The sequence below is a fragment of the Magallana gigas genome, chromosome 6 (assembly GCF_963853765.1).
Source record: "Magallana gigas chromosome 6, xbMagGiga1.1, whole genome shotgun sequence".
NCBI classification, from domain to species: domain Eukaryota; kingdom Metazoa; phylum Mollusca; class Bivalvia; order Ostreida; family Ostreidae; genus Magallana; species Magallana gigas.
Genome location: NC_088858.1, coordinates 19,731,087 through 19,755,256, shown reverse-complemented (window position 1 = coordinate 19,755,256; position 24,170 = coordinate 19,731,087). Strand labels below are relative to the sequence as shown.

At 34.4% G+C, this 24,170-nt stretch overlaps 1 protein-coding gene across 7 annotated transcripts in view; it reads right to left on the bottom strand.

Annotated features, from left to right (window-relative positions):
- Positions 1–842: 842 nt before the first annotated feature.
- The window catches only part of LOC105329182 (phospholipid-transporting ATPase ID), a 38,671-nt gene continuing 15,343 nt past the window's right edge, over positions 843–24,170 (bottom strand). For 3 of the 7 annotated variants that reach the window (XM_034468533.2, XM_034468536.2, XM_034468535.2), the window contains exons 6-25: positions 23,487–23,585; positions 20,486–20,620; positions 19,202–19,272; positions 18,825–18,907; positions 14,929–15,176; positions 14,465–14,694; positions 13,495–13,657; positions 13,032–13,121; positions 12,609–12,632; positions 11,587–11,746; positions 11,152–11,234; positions 10,754–10,855; positions 10,103–10,222; positions 9,758–9,855; positions 9,124–9,302; positions 8,422–8,687; positions 7,812–7,995; positions 5,716–6,023; positions 4,804–5,049; positions 843–4,517 (exon numbers count right to left, since the gene is read on the bottom strand). In XM_034468533.2, coding sequence (XP_034324424.2) covers positions 3,861–4,517; positions 4,804–5,049; positions 5,716–6,023; positions 7,812–7,995; positions 8,422–8,687; positions 9,124–9,302; positions 9,758–9,855; positions 10,103–10,222; positions 10,754–10,855; positions 11,152–11,234; positions 11,587–11,746; positions 12,609–12,632; positions 13,032–13,121; positions 13,495–13,657; positions 14,465–14,694; positions 14,929–15,176; positions 18,825–18,907; positions 19,202–19,272; positions 20,486–20,620; positions 23,487–23,585 — 3,546 coding nt within the window. In that variant the 3' untranslated portion in view covers positions 843–3,860. Of the gene's footprint in view, positions 4,518–4,803; positions 5,050–5,715; positions 6,024–7,811; positions 7,996–8,421; positions 8,688–9,123; positions 9,303–9,757; positions 9,856–10,102; positions 10,223–10,753; positions 10,856–11,151; positions 11,235–11,586; positions 11,747–12,608; positions 12,633–13,031; positions 13,122–13,494; positions 13,658–14,464; positions 14,695–14,928; positions 15,177–18,824; positions 18,908–19,201; positions 19,273–20,485; positions 20,621–22,493; positions 22,593–23,486; positions 23,586–24,170 lie in introns of all 7 variants that reach the window. The other 4 variants (XM_034468534.2, XM_034468537.2, XM_066088870.1 and 1 more) reach the window with 4 other exon arrangements.

The window sequence follows — 24,170 nt, the reverse complement described above, 5'->3', positions numbered from 1 at the left end:
AAACGAATTGTTACATGCGCATAAATCATGCGGTACGGTTCGCCGAAGAATTCATGTCATTTCTATGTAAAAGTAGTAAAAAATTCTCTAAAATTAAGACATTCAGTATAATAAAATAAATAGTGCCTGTTTGGGAGGATAACAGTTGAAATTGACACCCCTCGAAAACCATTGTCAACCTCCGCTTCGTGTCGGTTGACAACGGTTTCCTCGGGGTGTCAATTTCAACTGTTACCCTCCCAAACAGGCACTATTTATATATTATCATACTTTCATGTTAAATACTGATACTGATTGGTTTAGATACAGTTGATAATCTGTTCTATTACCTTCAGCATTAGCAACACACTTGGCTACGGGTAACACAACGAATTGTTACATGCGTGTAAATTATGCGCGTATGGTTTGCCATAGAATTCACGTCATTCCTATTTAAAAGCAGTAAAGTTTTCTTTGAAATTAAGACATTCAGTATAATAAAATAAATAGTGCCTGTTTGGGAGGGTAAGAGTTGAAATTAACACCCCTCGATAACCATTGTCAACCTCCGCTTTGCGTCGGTTGACAATGGTTTTCTGGGGGTGTCAATTTCAACTGTTACCCTCCCAAACAGGCACTATTTATATAATATTACATACATCATTTACTTCATCTGTCTCTTTATTTGTCCATTCATCTATCTGTCCACTTGCCTCATCTGCAAGTCGGGTTCATAACATTGAACAGAAGAAACACAAGGGGCTCATATTTGGTACAAATTTTGCACATGACCTTCTTGGAAGTCATGACCTTGATATGGCAAATCTGATTTGAAGTGAAATTAAAAAGATTAACTCACAAATTAAGTAAAATAGATTTATTGCCTCAATCATACAGTAAAAACTTATTAAAATTAATGATAAGTTGTAGTATTGAGAAAAAAAGAATCATAAATGCAGTCTCTACATTTAAATATCTTTCAGGACTTAATTTAAGATATTAATATTTATTAAAAAAAGCTAAACCTGTAATTTTGCAAAGAATTCTAACAATTTCAACAAGCAATATTATGGTAAACAATAAAGTAATGAGTAACAAAACAAAATATAGAAAATAAAGTCAAAGATGATCCACTTAGAACAAAAACAAATAAATAGAAATAAAGATATGTATCAATATTGTGACATTAATGCAAATTATATAGAAGTGATCGTTTCTCAGATATTGGGTCAATCACTTTGGGGTACCATTAGATCAAAAATATAAAATAGTGTGAACGTTAGTGTTTAAAATTCCACCCGAAATTACAGTGACTTTTGTTAAAGGGGGAATTTAGCTTTAAACCACAGTAAATATAGCTTTCTTCCAAAAATGACCACTTCAGCCTCAACCAAAACGAGTTCTAATATCTATTACAAATAGGGTATTATTTAGGTTTTTGCTAATTTAATATATTACATATATATGCATTATTAATTATGCATTCTAATATATTGCACAAAGAATTCATGAAAATCATATTCAGCACTTATCTGATATTAACTCATATTTTAAAAAGTCTACTGAACATGACGGGGCTAACTATACTACATGTATATCGTACTTTAGTTTCACCTTCAGTTCTCTAACATCAAGCATTCCTCCAGAGCTTGGTATCATAATACTTTAGTTAACTGGTGGTATAAACTATATAAAGTCTGTCCCAAGTTATTTCTTCCATCACTTTTTGATTATTATTAATAAAAAACGCATACCTGTGAAAGAAATACACTTGATATTGATAAAAGGGAAAATATCCAAGATATCTTCATTAAGACATTTTCATTTTTCACCCAAAAAAGTTCACAGGGAAGAAAACAAATTTCTTACAGAGATTTATACTGGAAAATGTTTACATCTTTTCACTATTCGGAACTCACTCCAAATACCTCGCACAATTTTTCAACTTTATCATCAAGGCTATTTCATGGCTGATGTAATGCAAAATCCTTGTAGACTTTCTATTTTGAGCTGTGTATTGAAACCTGCAGCGGTAGAGGGGGCATTTCAAAACAGATAATCTGGACATTTTTCATATTAGTGAATGAACGTAGTTTGAGCACAAAGGTATTCATGATTATCATAATATCAAGCGAAAAGTGGTGGAAGCAAAAACTTGGGACAGAGTATAATAAATTTCTGTAGTAAAAATATGTGTTTCCCATCCCATGTGCTTTTCGAAAAATTTAATTCATTTACATGAAGTGAACATTGGACCTTAGAAATCAATCTATAATTGCATAAAAATAATTATCCACAAAGAATGAAAATGCATACAGTGGCATGCAGTCTGTGAAATGCCTCAAATATATTTATGTCAACAGTCTCGTACAAGGAATTGCTATATAACAGTAACAGTGGTTAACTCGCATGCATACCCGTATCCATGGATAAAATAGGTCTATAGAGGCATTGGCCCCAACTGCTTCCAAAAAGTTTGCACAGCTGTCCATGAATAAGTAATATCGACTTTAAGGGAGACAATAGCCTTTTGAAAAAGGATTTTTATCAGATCCACGTAAGTTTTTTGTTTGTTCAAACTACAAAAATTAATTCATCTTGTTCAAATCTTTTCCAAAAATGCCTTTTAGACCGAAGATTCACTTCCATAAAAGCTTATAATAAATATGAAATGCATTGGACAGTCAAATATGAGGAGTTGAGGTCAAAATTCAAATAAATTACTGTACATATTAACACCCCCCCCCCCTCCAATATTAAGTGCTAATTTTCATTGGAAGCTGCCAAAGAAAATAGAAAAATAAAGGGTCACTTGAGGGGAAAAAGCAGGTTGTAATATAAAAAAAAGAATAGTTTTGAGCAGCTTCAGTGTTAAAATGAGAGAATACTGAAATATTAGAGAATATAAATATAGCTTAAAGTATATCTATTTTCATATCTGTAAATTAGAGCGTGATTTTAAGGACAGGAAGGTGTTTAAAAATGTTTGTGATCATGCAAACATGAACAAGTATAAAAATAAAAAGGCGCAAATACAAAAAATAACAATCAAGGTTTTAATCCTGGATAATGGGATAGCCATCACCTTGGTAAAAATTTTCAACATAGAATTTGGTTTCAAAAGAAATCTCTATGAGCATACCCTCTTCGTATATTATAAATTTAGTGACAAAAACCTCAGATTTAAAGAACGTCAATGGATATACATACCGGGTATATAAAAATTCTTTTCAAATGCCACTAATCTAAATAGCTAAGACATCCATTTCCTTTATATTCTATAAACCCTTGACCAAATGTACACTTTTTTTGCTCTTACAGATTGTCTAAATTAGATTTATGATATCATTTATTACACCAAAAGAAAAATGTGTTCATGTACAAAAGTAAACGTACATTCTTGTAAATCAATGGTACTTATAAAACAATAGAAAATTTAATTAGACAACCAATTATGAAGGACACAGAGAGGGAAAAAAAGAAGAGATTTTAAATAGTATATATAGTAGTTCATAAAATAAGTAGGGTAAAATAAAAGTCCATGTACATTCATAACTTGGCACTTAAATGTGAATTAATGATCAATGGAGTAAAAAAATCCTCTCAAAATCTGTACTTAAAATTCCATTAGGTCGTAATTATGTTCACTAATGCCAGTTTGATATGAATGAAAAAAAATTTCAAAACAAAATTCTGAAATGATGATAACAATATTGAAATCTGATTTGTAAATAATAGCAGTACAAGTTTACATTCATGAAATAACATGCAACATTCATAAGTCATCTATCTAACAATGTCCCTATCTATAAAAAAAACAACAAATAACAAATCTTTTATGTCAAAAATAAATAATTTGTTTTCCTATATTTAACCATACATTAAAGCTTCTCGCAGAACACAACATGTCTGTCTGGGTCGTGGTAGTGGGGGTGGGAGGGATTGTGGTTCTCTTCCACCCCCTCTGTGGGGCCGCTGTCACCTGTGGCTGCATTAGAGGCGCTGTTAGAATTGTTGTTCTCTACGTAGAGGTCATTATAAGAAGGCAGGGGGGCACTGTCGATTTTGCTCACTTTTGTCAACTCCACTGGGTTTTTTTGCTCGCTTTTCTCCACCCTCTGACGCATGTTGAGTCCGCTTGTAATGAGTTCTCCAAAACCTTCCTGGTGGGCGAAAGCGTAACCAGAGCGCAGAGACCTGGTGCTGCGACGAAGCGTTGAAGCGCGACGAATGTGAAAGTCTTTGGAGCGTGACTTGGATTTCGTTAGTCTCTGCTTGAGTCGGATACGCTCCGTGAGTGTTGGATGGACGTCAATGTAATAGAAACGATAGGCGATTATAGGCAGCAGCAGTATGGTACAGGTCAGAAGCAGTGTAAACCAGAACTGAGCTGAGGAGAACACCTGGTAGGCCACGCCTTCATACGTGTAGTTAAAGGAACTTGCATACATAGCCACGATGAAACAAAAGTAGTAGATGATACTGCCCCAAATAGCCACATGATGAAAGGCTGTCCAATAGGACATGTCCAATGCACACTGAAAAAATTAATGGAGAATTCATTAATTATTGTTGTAAACTTGGCTTTTTCCATTAGTAAACATAAGAAAAAGATTTGATAAGGAAGTTGTATCACTTGGCTATATGTAAATGCATATGAACATTGCTTAAACTAAGTTAGAATATCTATGATATGCACGATATTTGTGATTTTTAGGTATGAAGTCTTAGAACATTTATTAAATTGATGAAATTTTAAAAATTTTCATAACTAAGATTTATCAAATGACATTATATCAAACAGACTTCAATAAATCTGCCTACCCTCAGATTGACAGCTACGACTAGTGTGCTGGCGACAGCACAGCCCAGCGACTGATGGTCAGACAGGTCTGTCCCGTCATAATGGACGCCATTTTGAAAGGCAAAGTATGGTATGAAGAACAGAATTAATGATGTGATGATCCCCTCTGTGGCGCTGAACACGAACACCTTCTTGTTGAACCCCGAGTCCAACAGCCCCGGAGTGTAGAGCTTCGGGTATCGTACTGAGTAGTAATCATCCACATCCTGTCATAGATCAAAAGTTAGAGGTCATATAAGTTTTCTACAATATTTAATACATAGAAATAAATTTAATTTGTATGACAACAGTACACACAACATACTTTTGTGGACAAATTAAAAAGAATCTGTATCATCTTTTGTTTTTCTTCATAAGATTACAACTGATTACAAAATTTAATGCAACTGATGTGTAAATCTACTTAAAACATCTTTATATTTTAGTTTCTTTATCCTTCCCCCATCAACGATAGTCTGCTTTATAACCACATTCTTTCACAAAAAGTTTGTAAGTGAGGCATGTACACTGCTCTAATTTTCATAAATTAAAAAAAAAATTGGAGAAAAGGACAAATTAACCACAGATCTACCGGTATTCTTATTTTAGTCAAAATGAAAATGGCACAGTTCAACTTTTTTATTAGAACATATAAACTGGGAAAATTGATTTGTTCCTCCTTTTAAATACGGTATATCAATAAAATAAATCAATGTGACATCTTTGACATAATCAATACAATGGTACTTTAGAAACAATAAGTTATTTTATCAAATCTTGAACTTATTAGAGAAAGATCTGTCTTAAAAATTTACTATTGATTAACATCCATTCACTAAAGAGTGCATTAAGAATATTGCATTCAATACATGTTTCATATTTTGGTCACTCACCTGATCAAAACACGCCAAAATGAGAATTGGTATGGAGGTATAGAACACATTATAGAATGAGACAAAATAAGGATCGTACAAAGTCTGGGCCGAGAATCCACAGAAAAACGCAAACCACAGGTGACACAAGGTGAAGGCAAAGTTCTTGTAGAAAAAATACTTTAAAAATTTGCACATTCTGAAATACGACCAACGCCCATGCACCAGAAGTAAGCGTTCGAGATATCGGAACTGTGCTATTGCATAATCACTGGCTAAAACAGCCTGCATTCCTTCCTGTCCACTGATGCCAACGCCAATGTGTGCAGCTGTCAAAATAACAATGTATAATGTCATTTAAATCAAGTATTTGCAAAAGTATAATAAACACCAGGTGAGAATATGGCAGTGAGAATGCAAAAAAGATTTGTGAATTTTGACTTGAATATTATTAATAGAACTCCATGCACTTGTCATGATTAGGCTAGTGTAAAGCAAATAACTTTCAAGATCTTCAGACAAAAACTAGAGGTACTGTGAGCAAGCTCACAATTGATACCCCCCGCTAAGATAAAAATCATAATGCGTGTATTTTTCCAATTATAGAAAATATTGGATGAATCTATTTCACCGTCTATTTTCTTTAAATAACAACTGCTCTATTTTTTTTAAAACTGTTGGTCATAAGCAATATTTGTGTGAAGTAAGAACATTCAATGCTTCTCCATAAGAAAGATAATGACCAGACACGAATTTTGCACTTTTTCTGCCAGTGACCTTAACCTTGCCCAAATGACCTTGGGTCAAGGTCATGACACACCCTTTGGTCCTAAGCAATATTTGTGTTAAGTTAGAACATTCAATGCTTCTCCATAAGAAAGATAATAACCGAACACGAATTTTGCACTTTTTTCCAAACGACCTTGACCTTGCCTGAATGACCTTGGGTTAAGGTCATGACACACCCTTAGGTCATAAGCAATCTTTGTGTGAAGTAGGAACTTCTAATGTTTCTCCATACGAAAGATATGGGCCGGACACAAATTTTGCACTTTTTCTGCCAGTGACCTTGACCTTGCCTGAATGACCTTTGGTCAAGGTCATGACACACCCTGAGGTCATAAGCAATCTTTGTGTGAAGTAAGAACTTCCAATGTTTCTCCATACGAAAGATATGGACCGGACACGAATTTTTGTATTTTTTCTGCCAGTGACCTTGACCTTGCCCTAATGACCTTGGGTCAAGGTCATGACACACCCTTAGGTCATAAGCAATCTTTGTGTGAAGTAAGAACTTCCAATGTTTCTCCATACGAAAGATATGGACCGGACACGAATTTTTGTATTTTTTCTGCCAGACCTTGACCTTGCCCGAATGACCTTGGGTCAAGGTCATGACACACCCTGAGGTCATAAGCAATCTCTGTGTGAAGTAAGAACTTCCAATGTTTCTCCATACGAAAGATATGGACCTGAAACGAATTTTTGTATTTTTTCTGCCAGTGACCTTGACCTTGCCCAAATGACCTTGGGTCAAGGTCATGACACACCCTTAGGTGATAAGCAAACTTTGTGTGAAGTAAGAACTTCCAATGTTTCTCCATACGAAAGATATGGACCGGACAAGAATTTTTTGTATTTTTTTCTGCCAGACCTTGACCTTGCCCGAATGACCTTGGGTCAAGGTCATGACACACTCTTAAGTCATAAGCAATCTTTGTGTGAAGTAAGAACTTCCAATGTTTCTCAATAAGAAAGATATGGACCGGACACGAATTTTTGTATTTTTTCTACCAGTGACCTTGACCTTGCCCGAATGACCTTGGGTCAAGGTCATGACACACCCTTAGATCATAAGCAATCTTTGTGTGAAGTAAGAACTTCCAATGTTTCTCCATAAGAAAAATATGGGCCGGACATGATTGCACAGACAGACGGACGGACAGACGGACGGACAGACGGACGGACAGACGGACAAGGTGATTCCTATATACCCCCCCCCCCCAAACTTCGTTTGGGGGGGGTATAATAATGTAAAAGAATTCAACACTTCTAGGCAGAACTGAAATTTAAAATTATTCCTTTATCTAATCAGTAGAAAAACCCATAAGTCTTACTTTTGATCATGCTGACATCATTAGCCCCGTCGCCTATAGAGAGGGTGATGGAGTTTTGGCTCTTCTTAATGAGGTCCACCACCATAGCTTTCTGTAGCGGGGTGACACGGCAGCAGATGATGGCCTTACAGCTACACCCCAACTCCACCAGTGTAGCCTCCTGGTCCTCCCTCAAGGCATGGTACTGAAACACCCACCAATTACACTAAGTACATTTATATAGATACTTGTATATCTTCTACTGTTTTTTCTTTTTGTTTTGGGGAGGGAGTCTTTCTTCCCTGTGTCATATATTTGGCGAAAGGAAGTCAAAATGCAGTTAGTCTATAATATTTTTTTTGGCCTGTTGTATTTTGTGATTTTTACAAGTTTTTATAGCAAATACAGGCAGAATGATATTATGATCCCAAATACATATATTCTAAAAAAAAAATAGATCACTGCAGAGTAAAACACCAAGATCTACTGTATTTCTCTATAAACCACATGATTATCTTCAGGTTTTCTAGACCTAATCCTCGTTTAAGAAAACAAAAATTATGGAAGCAGTTGCTTTTGTAAACTTAAGAAGCAGTGACTGAACATAATATAAGCTGAGAGGTACACATACCAAGCTATGTCCATTGATAACCAAAGCAAAGTCTGGCCCCGGTGTCTCCATATTTAACTCTGTTGCCGATCCATTGAAAGTGACCCCGCCGTTCTGCATGTGGACGGTCTCTTCATGGTTCCGCTCCTCCTTGTGGTCCTTGATCGCCTTCAGGAAGTCCGTCATCTGCTTCTTGACCTCTTGTTCTGTTTCTCCATCCACAATGAAAATCTCCTCCATTTCATCAGTAAGCAGACGACAGGAGTAACCAATGTTGATGGCAGTTTCTGAAGAAAATGAATAATACTTCAGGTTCCTCTACACTCAGTTTTATGATGATTTACATGTAGATGGATAAAATTGTTTTATTCTAGCTAGAAAATTGATATTTCTTACTTGTTAGCTTAGTAGCTATATTAATAGACATGTGAATCCCAAGCGATAAATTTGAATTTGGCATATTTTTTTCTCCATTGATTTCATTTTTATATAAATATTTCACACTGTTAAAAAATCTGTGTTAAAATCAGATCTTAAAAAATCTGACTAGGTAGGTCTTTTTTGGTGAAAAAATATCTGTACTTTTGACGTGCAATCAATTAAATACATTTATATTTGATATTTTCACCAAAATTTCCCATAACTGCATCCTAAATGTTGGAATACAAATTTTTTGAAACGCACTGATTTCAAGTGAGAAAACAAAGTCTTTTGCTTACATACCCTGTTTGTCACCAGTAAGCACCCAGATTTTGATGCCAGCACGAGCTAGGTTAGCAATGGCCTCAGGCACTCCATCCTGTAGTTTGTCCTCAATAGCCGTGGAACCAATCAACATCAAGTCCTGTTCTATCTCCTCATACACCTCCGACAACTTATCGTCACGATTCTCCATGGATGTACTAAAATAGAACATTAGAGAGTATAGAGGAATTCTATCATGTCCTTCCTGTGCAAATTATTTATTTTCTACTTGGTACATGCTTTTGGATTGAAAATGATTATCCATTATCACTAGGGATGTCAACAAATATTCAAGTAACAGTACTCCACTACTGCTCAGTCACATTAATCGTCTTCGACCAAAATTTTCTTTATTAAAGGAATATAATTTGAAACATTTGAATTTTCTTCCTGAATCAGTTTTTAGGGCTCTGAATGAAAATAATTAGCTTTTATTCTTTTCTCGACAGAGTTACAAAGTGTTCAAGCTAGGCATTGCATGATGACCCCGTTATATTTTTTATGCGGCTAATATATAGGTGTCCAAGATCTCGAGAGATTTTGAATACTATATATCCCTGAAAATAAATCAACAAGTTTGAAACTAAAAGCCACTTAATGAATGGAGTGTTACCTTGCTTCATGATGTTTGGCATTCCAGGTTTTCCAGTAATCCTCAGGAATATCTTTGGAAGCCAAACAGAGAGTTCGCAAGCCGTCATTGGCAAATTCCTGTCCAAAATTCATCAAATTACCGCATCAAAAAAATTTCTACATAATCTACCGGTACACAAAAAATCACTGTTCATTATTTGGGTAGGAATTTATCATTTAAGTTAATATAAATAATTGTTATACATGAATATTATTGTATTCCGTTGATGTATTTGTTGTCTCTTTCTTGAGGAGGTTCCAGATATCGTCATAGTACATAAGATACAACAGTTTTGATTTCTCTACAAGGAATCTAGAAACTTACATTCAAATGATGAGTAATGATTTCTTTGGCATCATCACACTTTTTATCCAGCCTCTCAAATATCACATTGTCTGCTCCCTTACACAGTAACTGCAGTTTACCATTCTTTCGAACAACTACCTAAAAAAAGATAAAACACAGCATTTAGTACATTCACATCTGTATGAAAAATGCCAGACGTTGGAACTTACAAATTGTTTAATAAAACAAAGTTGATAACTAAACATGTCTTGAGAAAACAACTTATATGTTGGGCATTTTAATTTTACCTGGATATTGATATACACATATAGTAACGGATTTCTATATGGAATACTGTAAATAAGTCATTCTAGACATTTGAAGTACTACTCTGGGGGAAACTATGTTTTCAAAATGGTAATTTGTGTGTCAAGCAAGCAATCAACACGAAAAAGAAAATCAAAATGTTCAGAAAGATTTGCAGAGAAAAATCTAGAATCTGTGGAGAACTTGGGCACCTCATTCATAGATTATTATATCCTTTCATGTTTAGTCAAAGTAAATGACCTTTCAAATACTCATATATTGAATACTCATTCAACAGACAAACAGTGCAAGACCTCTCTTAGAATAAATTGACATCAGACACAGTATTTCCTAATGAATTAATGTATCTTTTTCTTTACTTACAGACATTCGTTTTCGGACATTGTTGAAATCCAGAATGCACAGCAAATCATAGACTTCCTCTTTCCCATTGATTTCAATTGTAATTGTGGTGGGTGTACGAGACTAAAAGACACAAATCAAATAGCTTGATAACTAAAAAGCTATAAAGGTACATAAGACACTTTCAAAAAAATATAATAATAAATACCAAGTCAGTTTATGACTGCTGTCTGATCATGAAGAAACAATTACGGATAGTTTATGATAACTAAAATCATAAAAAATTCAAAAGAAAATGAAAATGAATCTATAAGGAAAATAACATATAGTGAACGATTCAACAGTCTCCCAAATGACTACCAAATCAGATCTTAACAGAGAGTAGTATAGCTAATTGTTAAAGGCCTATTGCTTCTTACCTTGAACACAAAGCCGAAGTTCCTGGCCGCTGACACTAGCGCCCCCTCATCAGGAGACTGGGCCTGGTACTCCAACACACCATCTGTAGAAGACACAAATGTAGGGACATGTAATGACTGTGTTTTATACAGGCTGATAATCAAACACATGTAAAAATTCTCTTTCAGCATCTTTATAAATTTTCAAGAAACTTGAAAGTTTTCTACATTTTGCAACTCCTAAATAATGTACTGGTATCAGTAAAGGTTTAAATATACTGTTACCATATATTACAAGATATGTCAAATAGGAGCATAACTGATCTATGGAAGTATTATTCTTAGCACTAAAAATCAAAATTAATATCATTCAAGTTGAAAAAGATTCACAAATACAGTATGTTTGATATATACAAGTATCTGTATCTTTTGAATGGTGATTGATGTGTTGTTTACCTTTGACCTCTGGCATCACAGTGTGACAGAGAGCGAGGATTTTGAAGAAGTCGTGAACCAGTGGCTCATTATTCTGTACAGCATCCAACAGACGCTGGTCAAAAAACTCAAAATTCTCTTCCGCATAGGGATTATCCGGGAACTCCACTTTCGCTGTTGCCTGAAATTTCCATTCAAATCATAATCTTAATACTTCAGGATGTACAAAAACAAAATCAAATACTGTATGTGAATGTTTCAAATTTATGTCTGTATGCAACAGACTGTTTTGTTTATACATGTATCTTTCTTTTTTGTTCAATTTCCAAGTACATGTATGTCTTTTTACTTATAGTTTGAAAAATGTATGGCATGTTTGATAACTTTTAAACAGATCAAATACTAACGGTATATCATATTTGAGTACAAGTAACAACAAACCAACAACATTGCTGCATAAAAGAAGTCACCCTTGAAACTTACACAGCTCATAAAGTCTATTATTATACTTTCATGTTAAATACTGAAATCTGATTGGTTTAGACGCAGTTGATAATCCGTTCTATTACCCTCAGCGTAAGTAACACACTTAGCAACGGAATTCACTTCATTTCTGTATAAAAGCAGTAAAATTTCCTCCAAAATTAAGACATTCAGTATAATAAAATAAATAGTGCCTGTTTGGGAGGGTGCTATTTATATAATATGTGTACATGTAGTAAAACATGCTTATAATGAAGTGCCAAGGACGGGCAATTTGGCTTTGTTAGAAATGCAATTCGTTATATAAGTTAGATTCACAATATGTTTAAAACCCACTAAAAATCACTTCACTGTAAGCGTCAATTCATTATAAGCATGTTCATTATAACCGTATTTTACTGTATATTGATGTCTTGATCGTGTTGTTTGTTGGTGGATTTTTCATCACTTTTTTAAAAAAAAATAAGTAGTGTAAGTTTCAAGTTTGACAAAACTTCAACTGAACCAATTCATGAACAAATTAATAGCATGAACACAATTCACAAAATGCACATACTCACTCTGTCAAAGTCAAACACAAGGATCTACAGTTTAATTGATACAAACAGGATCTAGTTTCAGTTAAATTGATGAGTAATTTTGTTCACCCAAATCAGTACATTAATAAAATACAGTTAAACTTCATTATCTCGAACACTGATATCTCAAATACAATGAATATCTCTAAGTAATTTGTAAGTCCCAACCACTTATATTAAGTATTTTACCCTTCATATTTTAAATTCTTGGATGTCTCGAAGTTTTACAGTCCCATCTAGTTCGAGATATCGAGATTTGACTGTTGAAGACTCTGTACGGTAATATCTGGTGAACAAACCACTGCCAAAATACACCATCCTCAAACAAGGCGTCCTGAATTTAAAATATGGGTTGCAGTGATGTATACACTGTAAATAATGGTCAGATAAATCGTGTGTGCCTACCTCTGTGATATCCATAGGGTTTCCATACTCATCCACAACATCACCATAAGCTTTTCCATTAATGGAGCACTTGTTGAAAGTCATGATATTCTGCAGTGTAAAGATATCAGTTAAATACAAAGTTAGACACCTCTTCAGAACTAGGAAAGTCATCATACCTTGTAATTTAAAGCACTTATAAAACAGAGAGTAAAACATGGTTAAAATGAAGCACCATGTCAGAAAATGCAATCTTTGTTCACTATAAATGTATAATTTGTGATATCTACAAACTGGTAGTTAATAATGCAAATTAATGATTATGGAGAATAAAACTGACTTGGCTAATAGCATGAATTCATTAATATTGTGTTCACTGTGACCATGTTTTTCTGTATTTGAAAACTTTTTTACAAGACAGGCAGTGGCTTTCATTGAAAAGAAACTAAATAACAGAAGATTTAGACAATTTAATGACACAAACCTGAGTTAATGTCCCTGTTTTGTCGGTGAAGATGTACTCGATCTGCCCGAGCTCCTCGTTGAGTGTGGTGGTGCGAGCTTTGGCCGGCATGTTTGTCTTCTCGTAGTACATTTTGTTGTCCCAATTGATGAGGAAACTGTTGGCTAATCTTATCATTTCCACACTGCAAGCCAAGAATTAGTGATGTCAAATGAATGACCACATCAATTAACACACGATCTTGTACAATGTGCATTAATTCATTTAATTGACACTCAAATATTGAGAGTTTTTTTCATAACATTTGCACTGGTATTATAGTGTCAATAAAATGCATGCATTATTTTAAAAATATTTTAAAGTTACATTTATCATTTTCAACGGTAGTTGTGCAAAAAAGCAGTATGCAAAATGCACTAAAATATGATCATTGCTAGATTAAGACTCATCACTGTATACATATGAATTCGGTTTTTTTTTTTTAATCCTGTATTAAGCAATAAAGACTGAGTATCAAATTAAAAATAATTTACATATTTAGATAGGCCTAAGCAGTCGCAACCACTTACTGTAGATTCCTAATTAAACATGAGGAATAAATATCCGCGTAAAATTGTGAAAAGCAGCCCTCATGGATTTCAAAATCTTGCTTTTATTTTTTCACACAGTTTTGAACTATAGGAAATTATAACAAAAAAATTGGTGCTCAAGATTTTATATTCACACAATTTGATACAAAATAGCGGAATCGTGGGATTAAGTACTTGCGTAAATTAATGATTTTACAGTATGAATGAGTTGCTTTAACTGCTTTCCACTGTTCATTAAGTTAACAGTGAGTTAGTGGCATGTACCCGACACAGAGAGAGATGGGAAAGACCGTGTTGTAGATGATTTTTTTTTGTAAACAGAAATATGTACCTGACACAGAGAATGAGATGGGGAAGACCGTGTTGTAGATGATTTTTTTTGAGTGAACAGAGATACGTACCTGACATAGAGAGAGATTGGGACGACCGTGTTGAAGATGATGATGTAGGAGAAGAAGACTAGCAGGGAGATGGTGGTGGCTCCTTCCTCCACGTTTCCCGCTTTGTCCGCGGAGCCGGGAACAAAGCTTTCCCAGGGGAGGTAAACGGTGTACTTGCTTCCAACCAGGGTTTCCCAAATACCACAGGATATGGTCATTGTTAAACACATTAGGAGCAGTAATATAAAAATCTAAACAACAAAGAAAACAAAATTTTCACATGCATTTGGTAACCTTTCCTTGAATAAATAAATAATCTCTCTTGATTTAAAGGAACTCTTCAGCTATCTTGCATTAGTTGTTTTAAAAAAGAATCAACTTCATCAAAAATTTATCATAATGGAAATTTCCATTTCATTTGGATTTTGGATTCTGCATTGCGAAATACGTGTCAATCAGAAAATAGGTCTAGAACTGGTACATACCCCTATAATGATGAGATTCATAAGTCGGTCTATATGCGTGCGTTTAAAGACCGTCTTTCCACTGTTCATCATGAGCTTGGTGTCTTTCCCTGCGAAGATGACCAGTCCGTAGCACCACTGGGTGTTCCTGAGAATACAGCCCCGCAGTAAGATCTTCTCGTTGTCCAATGAATACTTCTGGTTATGCCAGGTCATGGTCCCCTCAAACTTACTCAGGTTGTTGTTGGGAGCCTCACATTTGATGGCAGCTACAAAATAAAACAATTCAGATTTTATAGTTATCATGATTTCATTTGGTATAAAAAAAGGAGTGCCTGGGAGAAATAATCAGAACTCCAAGTAACAATGTACAATATAACTAACATCAATAAATATTAAAGGTGTAGAAGAAGATACATGTATGTGCAAAAACAGATTCTATGAAGTGTAATATAAACCCTGTAAGCCGCATTTCATAGATGCCATATAAGACTTTCTGAAGAATTCCTGCTTATATAATAATGATAATTTTGCATGTACATGCAAATTGTTTATCCATATATGGAAAAATACTTGCTAAATTTGCATTTCCCAGAACTAATGGTTAAAACCAAATATCGAGCATCATTTCCAGAAAACTAAATAGTTTTCCAGAAATAACCACATAGTGAGTAACAACACCCTAACTGTTATACAATCACAATAATTGGCTTCCCCATTTAGAATGAAATTTATGAGAACAACACTCTGTAGATATATTTTGATAAGACTTGTAAATGTTCATTATAAGGAAGCAATTCACATACACATATAGTATGATAAACACGGATGACATTGATGAGACTTTGTTCCATAACAGCAAATTTTATTCCAATCATTACAGGAAACACAACTATTCATTTATAGCTCTCAGGGTGAGAAACAAGGCTGAGTATAAATATGGGAGAATAGCTGTTGGGCTCATTTGAAAAATAAAAGGCCAAAGTGTCTTTCTGATTCCAGAACAAAGGAGCAGCCATATTGGAATGGACCCCAACAGCGCTGCTCAAGATGCCTCCCGATGTGAAATATGTGAGACCAATGTGGTACAGATGTACTGTCACACCTGTGAGGCTAGTCTGTGCAGAACTTGTGTAGGGAACCATGTCACCCTAAATCCAAAGATTGAACACCAAATTCTAGGACTAGGCTTACACAAATCCTCTCTGGTATATACAAGGTGTGGTGACCATTTACACAAGTGTTGTCACTTCTATTGCAAGGAATGTGATGTCCCAGTGTGTGCAATATGTATTTCCACCAAAAAGCATTGCCACCATGTTTTTCTGCAGATATCCCAGGTTTTTGAATCCAAACAGAAAGTGATAGAAAAAGATACTCAGATCTTGGAAGAGGTTGTTCATCCAAAATATGAACATATTGCAAAAGATACGGAGAATATACTGGAACATCTTGATGTACAGTTTGGAAAAACAATCACCATGATATCTGAACATGGTAAAAAATGGCATCAGAAAATTGATTTGATCGTCACCGAGCTGAATGCTAAACTGCATGAAATTAAAAGTGAACAAGTTTATGCTATGAGGAAACACTTATCGCATATTAAAAACTCAATTTTAGCCATAGAGGATGCAATTGTGAAAAACAAGGGCACATTGAGTTCTAATGAAGTTATCAAAACACTTAATTGCCAAAATAAATTTTCCTTGTTCAACAAGCTTCCTGAAACACTTAAAATTCAGAGTCCTATTTTTTCAGAAGGATCAATCCAATTAGAGGAAGTTGGCGCACTGTTTGGATCACTGCAAACTTTTCCGATAATAAAACAAAATGAAAATGAAACTCTTAATCTCCCAGGAGACTTGTCATCGTCCCTGCTACTTGATGAACCTGAGGTTGTGGCTACTTTCCACACTGGTTTCCAAAGGCTTTGCAATGTTGCCTGTACCGATGCAGAAAACATTTGGACCAGTGGTAGGGAAAGCATAATCAAGGAATTCAATCAAAATGGCTCCTGCCTGAAAAATGTGATGACCACCTCTGGAATGTGGCCGGCTGACATAGCATGGAAAGGAACAGGGGAGCTCCTGTATTCCGACTCTGTCGCAAAGACGATAAATGTAGTCAAATGGGGACCAGTGCAAAAACTGATGAAATTCAAATCCTGGAAGCCAGGGAACATCTGCCTCAGTTCTTCTGGTGATTTGTTGGTAACCCTGTGTAGTGAGGATGAAACACAAGTAAAAGTCACACGCTACAGAGGGTCTGTCGAAAAGGAAAACATTCAGTTTGACGAAAATGGCAAACCTCTGTATTCTGGGAATTCCAAAATCAAATACTTGAAGGAGAACAGGAATCTGGATATCTGTGTGGCAGACAGTGAGGCAGGGGCAGTGGTGGTGGTCAATCAGGCAGGCAAGCTCCGCTTCAGATACACTGGTCAGCCCTCCCATGCCAAACGCAAACCATTTAAACCCTATGGCATCACTACAGACACTCAGGGCCACATTCTGACGTCAGACAGTGACAGTCATTGCATTCATATCATAGACCAGGCAGGGCAGTTTCTGTGTTACCTACGGAATTGTGACTTAAAGAATCCAAATGGATTGTGTGTGGATCACAACCACAACTTATTTGTGGCAGAGTACAACACTGGAAAGATCAAAGTTATCAAGTATCTCCAGTCACCAGACAATAAATGGCATTCAAACTGAACCCAGATTCAGATGAATCCCACTGAAACTGAATGCAAATCATCAAACAGATAAAGACGTTAGATAATAGATACCGGTACTTAATTTTAACTCTGTACTACTATAGAAATGCAAGTGGAAAAAATTTTTGGTGTCATAATACAAAAATAACATCAAAATGAATTTGAACAACTGCCAATTGAACTTTTATATTTCCATCAACAATTTCAATGGAAAACAAATAAAACGTACTTCAAAATTTCAAATATGTGCAACGATTAGCTAGATTCTCTGCTAGAAAATACTTAAGAGTGGGAAGAAATCATCAATAGGAAATTAACGAGGCCGAGTACAGAACGAGTACGCACGCTTTCGCGCAGCGTTTCATTTGTATTGTGACGTCATCTTTTTGCTTGATTGACGCCATGGTGTGATAGTTTCAACTGTAGATATTCAGCGAAAATTGTTAAAAATATCTCGTTTGATGCGTAAAAATAATGTTATATTGTGGAATAAACATAAATGTCTCGAAGTATAAGCTATTGGTCGAAAACGTGAAGAGGGTTCAGCAAGCCTAGCCCTCTGTCACGTTTTCTTAACCCGCCTAAATATAGCTTAATTCATACATTTCAAGACAGTAACCATGTATTTTATATTAATGACCCTTAATATGTGAAGTTATATATTTTTTTATAACTTAAATATGTCTGAATGTTTTAATAATACTATATAGACCACCTTTTTCGCCTTTGTCATATAAAAAATAGCCATTATCTGACGAATCTGGGAAATTGGGCATACAAAAATCAACTTTGATAAGACCCCTGGAACAAACCAGGAGGTAAAAGGTTTTTTTTATTTGACCATGTGATGCCCTTTAGCAATAACTTTAATATGTAGAACAGAAAAAGAAATCCCTAGGGCAGAAGTTTTGAAAAAATGTAAAAAATTTGCAAAATTGATACATTTCAAGCAAAATCCCATAGGGTCCTATGTTAAAGATTAACAAACTTTGAGATGACCCCCTAAACAAACGGTGTGGTAAATGTCTTACTTTTTAATCTTAAAATAATAATTATATCGGTAGAAATTCATGTAAAAAGTTTCATCCAAAAATCTAGGGCAGAACAAATTAGACCCGGCCTCGTTAAGGTTTATGCACTCTACAGCATTAAAAACCATGTTCATGAAGCTTCATTATAAGATCAGACTAATTACCATCAAATCTGGAGAGCTGACTGATGTCATCCCCTAGCTCGGCTGTCTCCGGAATGGCCTGCCTCACCTTTAGATTGGTCTCCCTAAAAACCCAGACAGACAAATATTGTAGGCAAGATCTCATTAGATATTGTATAAACTTTTGAAAGTATGGTTAAGCTTATAAAAAGTGCATGTAATGTAGTAACTATGTATTTTTGTTACAGCTTTACTTTTCAAAAATTGCAATGCAAGTTGGTTTTCTTTTATGGATAATGGATAACCTGTAATTTTCAATTCAATATAAAGATAGCTACTTTTTAGTTAACGTTAACAGTTTTGTCATTTATTCTCAAAAAAGTCATAGGACTTTCATGTATAAGCTAGCGAGTACTTACCCATCTAGTTCTGCTGTTTCTATGTAACAAAGACTGTGGGGCTCGCTAGTGGACAGCAGCATAAGGTCTGCCTGTAAGCACACAAGACTTATACTGTAAACACATAGCACTCATGCTATAAACACACATCAGTGATACTGGAAACACACAGCAATGATGCTGTACATAAACACACATCATTGATACTGTAAACACAAAGCACTCATACTGTAAACACACAGCACTAATACTGTAAACACATGGCAGTTATACTGTAAACATACTTTAATACTGCTGTAAACACACATCACTGATACTGGAAACACACAGCAATGATACTGTACGTAAACATACATCACTGATACTGGAAACATACAAGACTTATACTGTAAACACACAGCACTCATGCTGTTAACACACATCACTGGTACTGGAAATGCACAACACTCAAACTGTAAACACACATAACTGACATTGGAAACACACATCAATGATACTGTATGTAAACATACATCACTGATACATGAAACACATAACATTCATACTGGAAACATATAGCAGATACTGTGAGCACACAGCCCTAATACTGGAAACGCACAGCACTAATAGTGTAAAAACATGGCAATCATACTGTAAACACATAACACTCATGCTGTAAACACACAATACTAATACTGTAAACACAGCTCCAAGACTGTAAACACAGAGCACCAATACTGTAAACACAGCAATCATACTGTTAAACATGCTAACTTTTGTGCAAGAGTCACTACTGTGATTTTCTTTCATGAAATAAACAAGATAAATAATCTACAGAAATATTCATTTACTAAGAAACTCAACATATTGTTTCTTCAAAAAATACATTTCATGAATGAAAAAACATCACGTACAATTATGCGTTCACCTTTGACTTGCACATTGTGTTTTAATTTTAACACAATACAGTAAAACATGATTATAACAAAGTGCCAGGGATGGGTGATTTTGCTTCGTTAAAAGCTTAATTCGTTATATCCGTCAAGTTAAATATAGTCACGGGGAATGAAAATCATTTGGCTGTAAGCGTCAATTCATTATAAGCGCGTTTGCTATAACCAAGTTTTACCGTAATGCACATACCAAGCATTTCTTTGGAAAAAAGTGCTTTCATTATCAGGTGCAACAAAAAATGCTGTTGACGCCATCAAAGTCAATAAATAGGGTACCGGGTATTTTCTTTTTTGCGTGACATAAAATTCTTTTAACTATGTAATACACCTGAATCCATCACATCAATGTGTGTAGGCAGACTGTGAAACTTACTGCGACAAACTGGTTGTTCTCCATCTTGATGATATCGCCGACGACAACCTTATGCCATCGCTCTTCCACCAGTTTTCCATCACGCAGGACCCAGGATTGTCTGTTGTTGACCAGGGCATCATTACGATGTCTTTGCTATTGGTTTAGATAATTGTAAAATGACATGAAATAATCGTCTTTGCTATTGGCTTAGATAATTTTTTTTTAAAACATGAAATAATCGTCATTCTAGTAAGGCCTTTAAAATTTTGCTACTTTTTTTTTTTTTAAACTTATCTTGCAGAAAATCAATATTTAACAAGGGTTGCCTAGCAACAAAATCCTGGTATATCAAGTATCAGGATTTTATTAAATTCAAAACAAATTCTTTGTCATCTCTGCTTATTTTTTTTTTCCATTGTCTTCAATATCTTGTCTTATAAAGGAAAGAGAAATTGAAATCAAGTGTCAAATATTAGTAAAAAAGAACTAGAAAAATTCCACTACGTTTACCACTACAGAATAGATTTCAATGCATGACTACAATTCACATCTCTATGCAATTTCAATCAGAATGAAATCTTTGATTATCAGGATCATGATCTATATAAATAATCTAATCTCATTGCTTTGTTGCGTGTTATTTCTAATAGATAGATGCATAACATAGATAAAATATTGAAGATGAATTATTAAGATATACGTTTTTTCATCATGCTGATAATAAATTTAGGAAATGGCTATTTCATTATTGGGTCAAGAATACATAAAACGTGAGAAGTGAATACTTCTGTGAAATACAGTAACATCTTTGTGAATGTGTTTAGGCAAAACGATATAGTTAAATACAATTGCATACTTTGAAAAACTACTTGCTATATATAGACAGAAAGTCTGTTTGAGATTTATGAAGGCAATTTTAATCAATATATTACATGATTACATATTTTATATAGCTATTTGGCAATACAACATCAAACTTTTACAGTTTATATCGTTCATGGAAAAAATAAAACCCAACAAATTTCATTCAGTCAATGGCACCCAGTAAGTAATAGAAAGAAGTAATTTATAAGCAAGCTAGCAAATTACTAGTACTACTGCAACTTAGAAAAAGCTTTCAAATGATCTATTAAAAAACAGAAAAATCCTAAAAGAGAAGAAAGCAATTTAAAAGCTAACTGATACATGCTAAAATATAATAGTTTAAACAAACTTAAAATGTGGAGTTGTTAGTGACTTTTAATGGAGAAGTCAAGAGTTTGGAAGGCGCTCTTTTACTGAAGAAAATGTGAGAAATCTATCGATTAACGAAATGAAAGTATCTTTTATTCAAGGATTAGTGAACTTAATGACACTAAATTTTAAAAAGAATAACATTATTTTCTTTAATACCTCAAAATCTGAAAAAATTCAAGAGTGTTTTATAGAAAGATCTATGGAAATTTAACTTTACTCATAAGAAGTAGTATAAAACTAGTCAATTTTTTTGCCTTTAAATAAAACCTTTTAAAGAAAGCATTTCCACGGTATGACAATTAAAACCAAACTGACACACCTCCTTATAAAATACTGAGTGTCAAAGAGAAAAAATTCCTACATACCGGTATTTGATATGATATGGTATTATCGAGCTACCTATTGTACAAGTCCACATTAATCATCCTTTCTTTATTACAATATTTACTGGCATATCAATGAGCTATTTTTGTAAGAAAACAAATTTTTATAAACATTACCACCATTCGAAATCGATGTCTCCTTTTTTTCTTTGTACATTTATAAGTTTTAATTAACAACACTCGGCTTTCCTCTTAAATATGCTGTTCATTAGGTATCAGAAACCCATATATACATTATTTACCAAGAACAATAAAAATACTAAACCTAACATTATAAATCTAAAATCCACAGATTAAATGAAATAATAAATATCATTATACATAAAAGGCAATCTGCACCAAAAAAAATCTACAAATTAAAATTAATTCTAGCCCTAAGGATTTAACAAAGAGTAATGAAAACTCACGAAATCATCAGCGGCATCTTTGACAGCGGATACGCCTAAAACTACCACCAGTGGGATAACGGTAGTTAGCGGTGTCAGGGGAGAAATTGCTGGAATTAGCTGAAGGGAGGAAGTTTAATAATCTTCAATCAGCAATATTAGTGTCTTAGTAGGGGATTTTGGGGGGAAATTGGGTAGGGTGTTTTATTTTTGTTGGTGTGCTTGGTTGTAGCTTGGAATGGTCTGCATCTGCAAAAGGTTTCGCTGCTAAAAGTTTACGTTGGAAACAAGCCGGATTTTAAAAATGTGAGAGGATGTGCAACAGGCAGAAAAAAAAATCATAAACTGGAGAAAAAGAAGCAGGGAATTGATTGCTACTCTAAAAATCAAAAATGCAAAGTTAACCACTACATGCACATGCAAAAGAAAGAAAATAAGAGCCTTATAAATCACACAATGTACAATTTACATAGATGAAATGCCACTATAATGCATTATATCAGATATGTTGTCTTTGATAAATATCATTTACTGATGATTATGATATTAAAGCAGTATTTCAGATAATGAATATCAAAATCAGTATTGATATGCTGCAAGATTTTATGCAACCATCGTTATGGCTTTTCTGAAGATAAATCAAACTCAGTCTGCAGAAGTTTAGCAATGTCCCCCTCCCTTTCCATCTTCTTAGATATATTTCTATGACTATAGTCATTCTGTTCAAACTTTTGCATTAAAATTTTATGCAGGTTAAAAAAAAAAAAATTGTTTTTGTCTTGTGTGTTTTCCAAATTAGTTTTCAATTGAAATCTTGCAGATCCAACATTATTAGTGGTTATTGTGATTGTACATTTTGGATTATAAGCTACAAGAAAAATTTAAAAGGCAAAAATTGCAGTCCACAAAATGACTGCATTTTTCTCCTTGTAACTTCAGTCACACACAAAAACCATGGATACACATAACACAGGCTAAAGGTTAAAGGTCATTCAATGTGATGTGCAGACTTACAACATCATCAACAAGATCTTTAATGGCAGAAATCCCTAATACAAAGGCCAGGGGCAACAAGGTGGTATACCAAGGCAAAGAACTTATTTGTGGAATGACCTGAAACGAGAGACGGCATCTGTTAGTACAAATATCCACATGCACCAGAACAAAAGGAAGGAAGAGAAAACAGACAAACAAGCAATAAATGTCAAGGTCATTAGGTCAAGGCCACATATCACAGGTTTCACTGATTTAACCATTCCCTGAAAGAGAAAGAGATTGAAAGAGGTTTGTTGATTAGCTCTCAGGAGATGCATATGCATCAATGATCCTCACAATTTGATAATGACTATATGCTTCGATTCCACTTGTGCTTCTTTAAACCTCTGGAATCATCCTAATGTGAGTCAAATCAGAATCAACCTTTGAAATATAAATTACCATAAAAAATAGCCAATCAATATCATAGTTTTCAAATAGGATGTGATTACCATAATTTTGGGGTTTTTTAGATTTCAAATGGAGTGTGATTAGCATATTATTCTTCTCTATCAAGTTTCTCAACACATCATTTGCATTTTATGGATTCAAAATACAAGTATTTTTCAATGACTTTATTCAGATGATACTCATGAAGGACAAATACTTTGAAGACTAAAATGCTATGCATCTCAAAAATTAAAAAAAAAAAGTTATCATTGC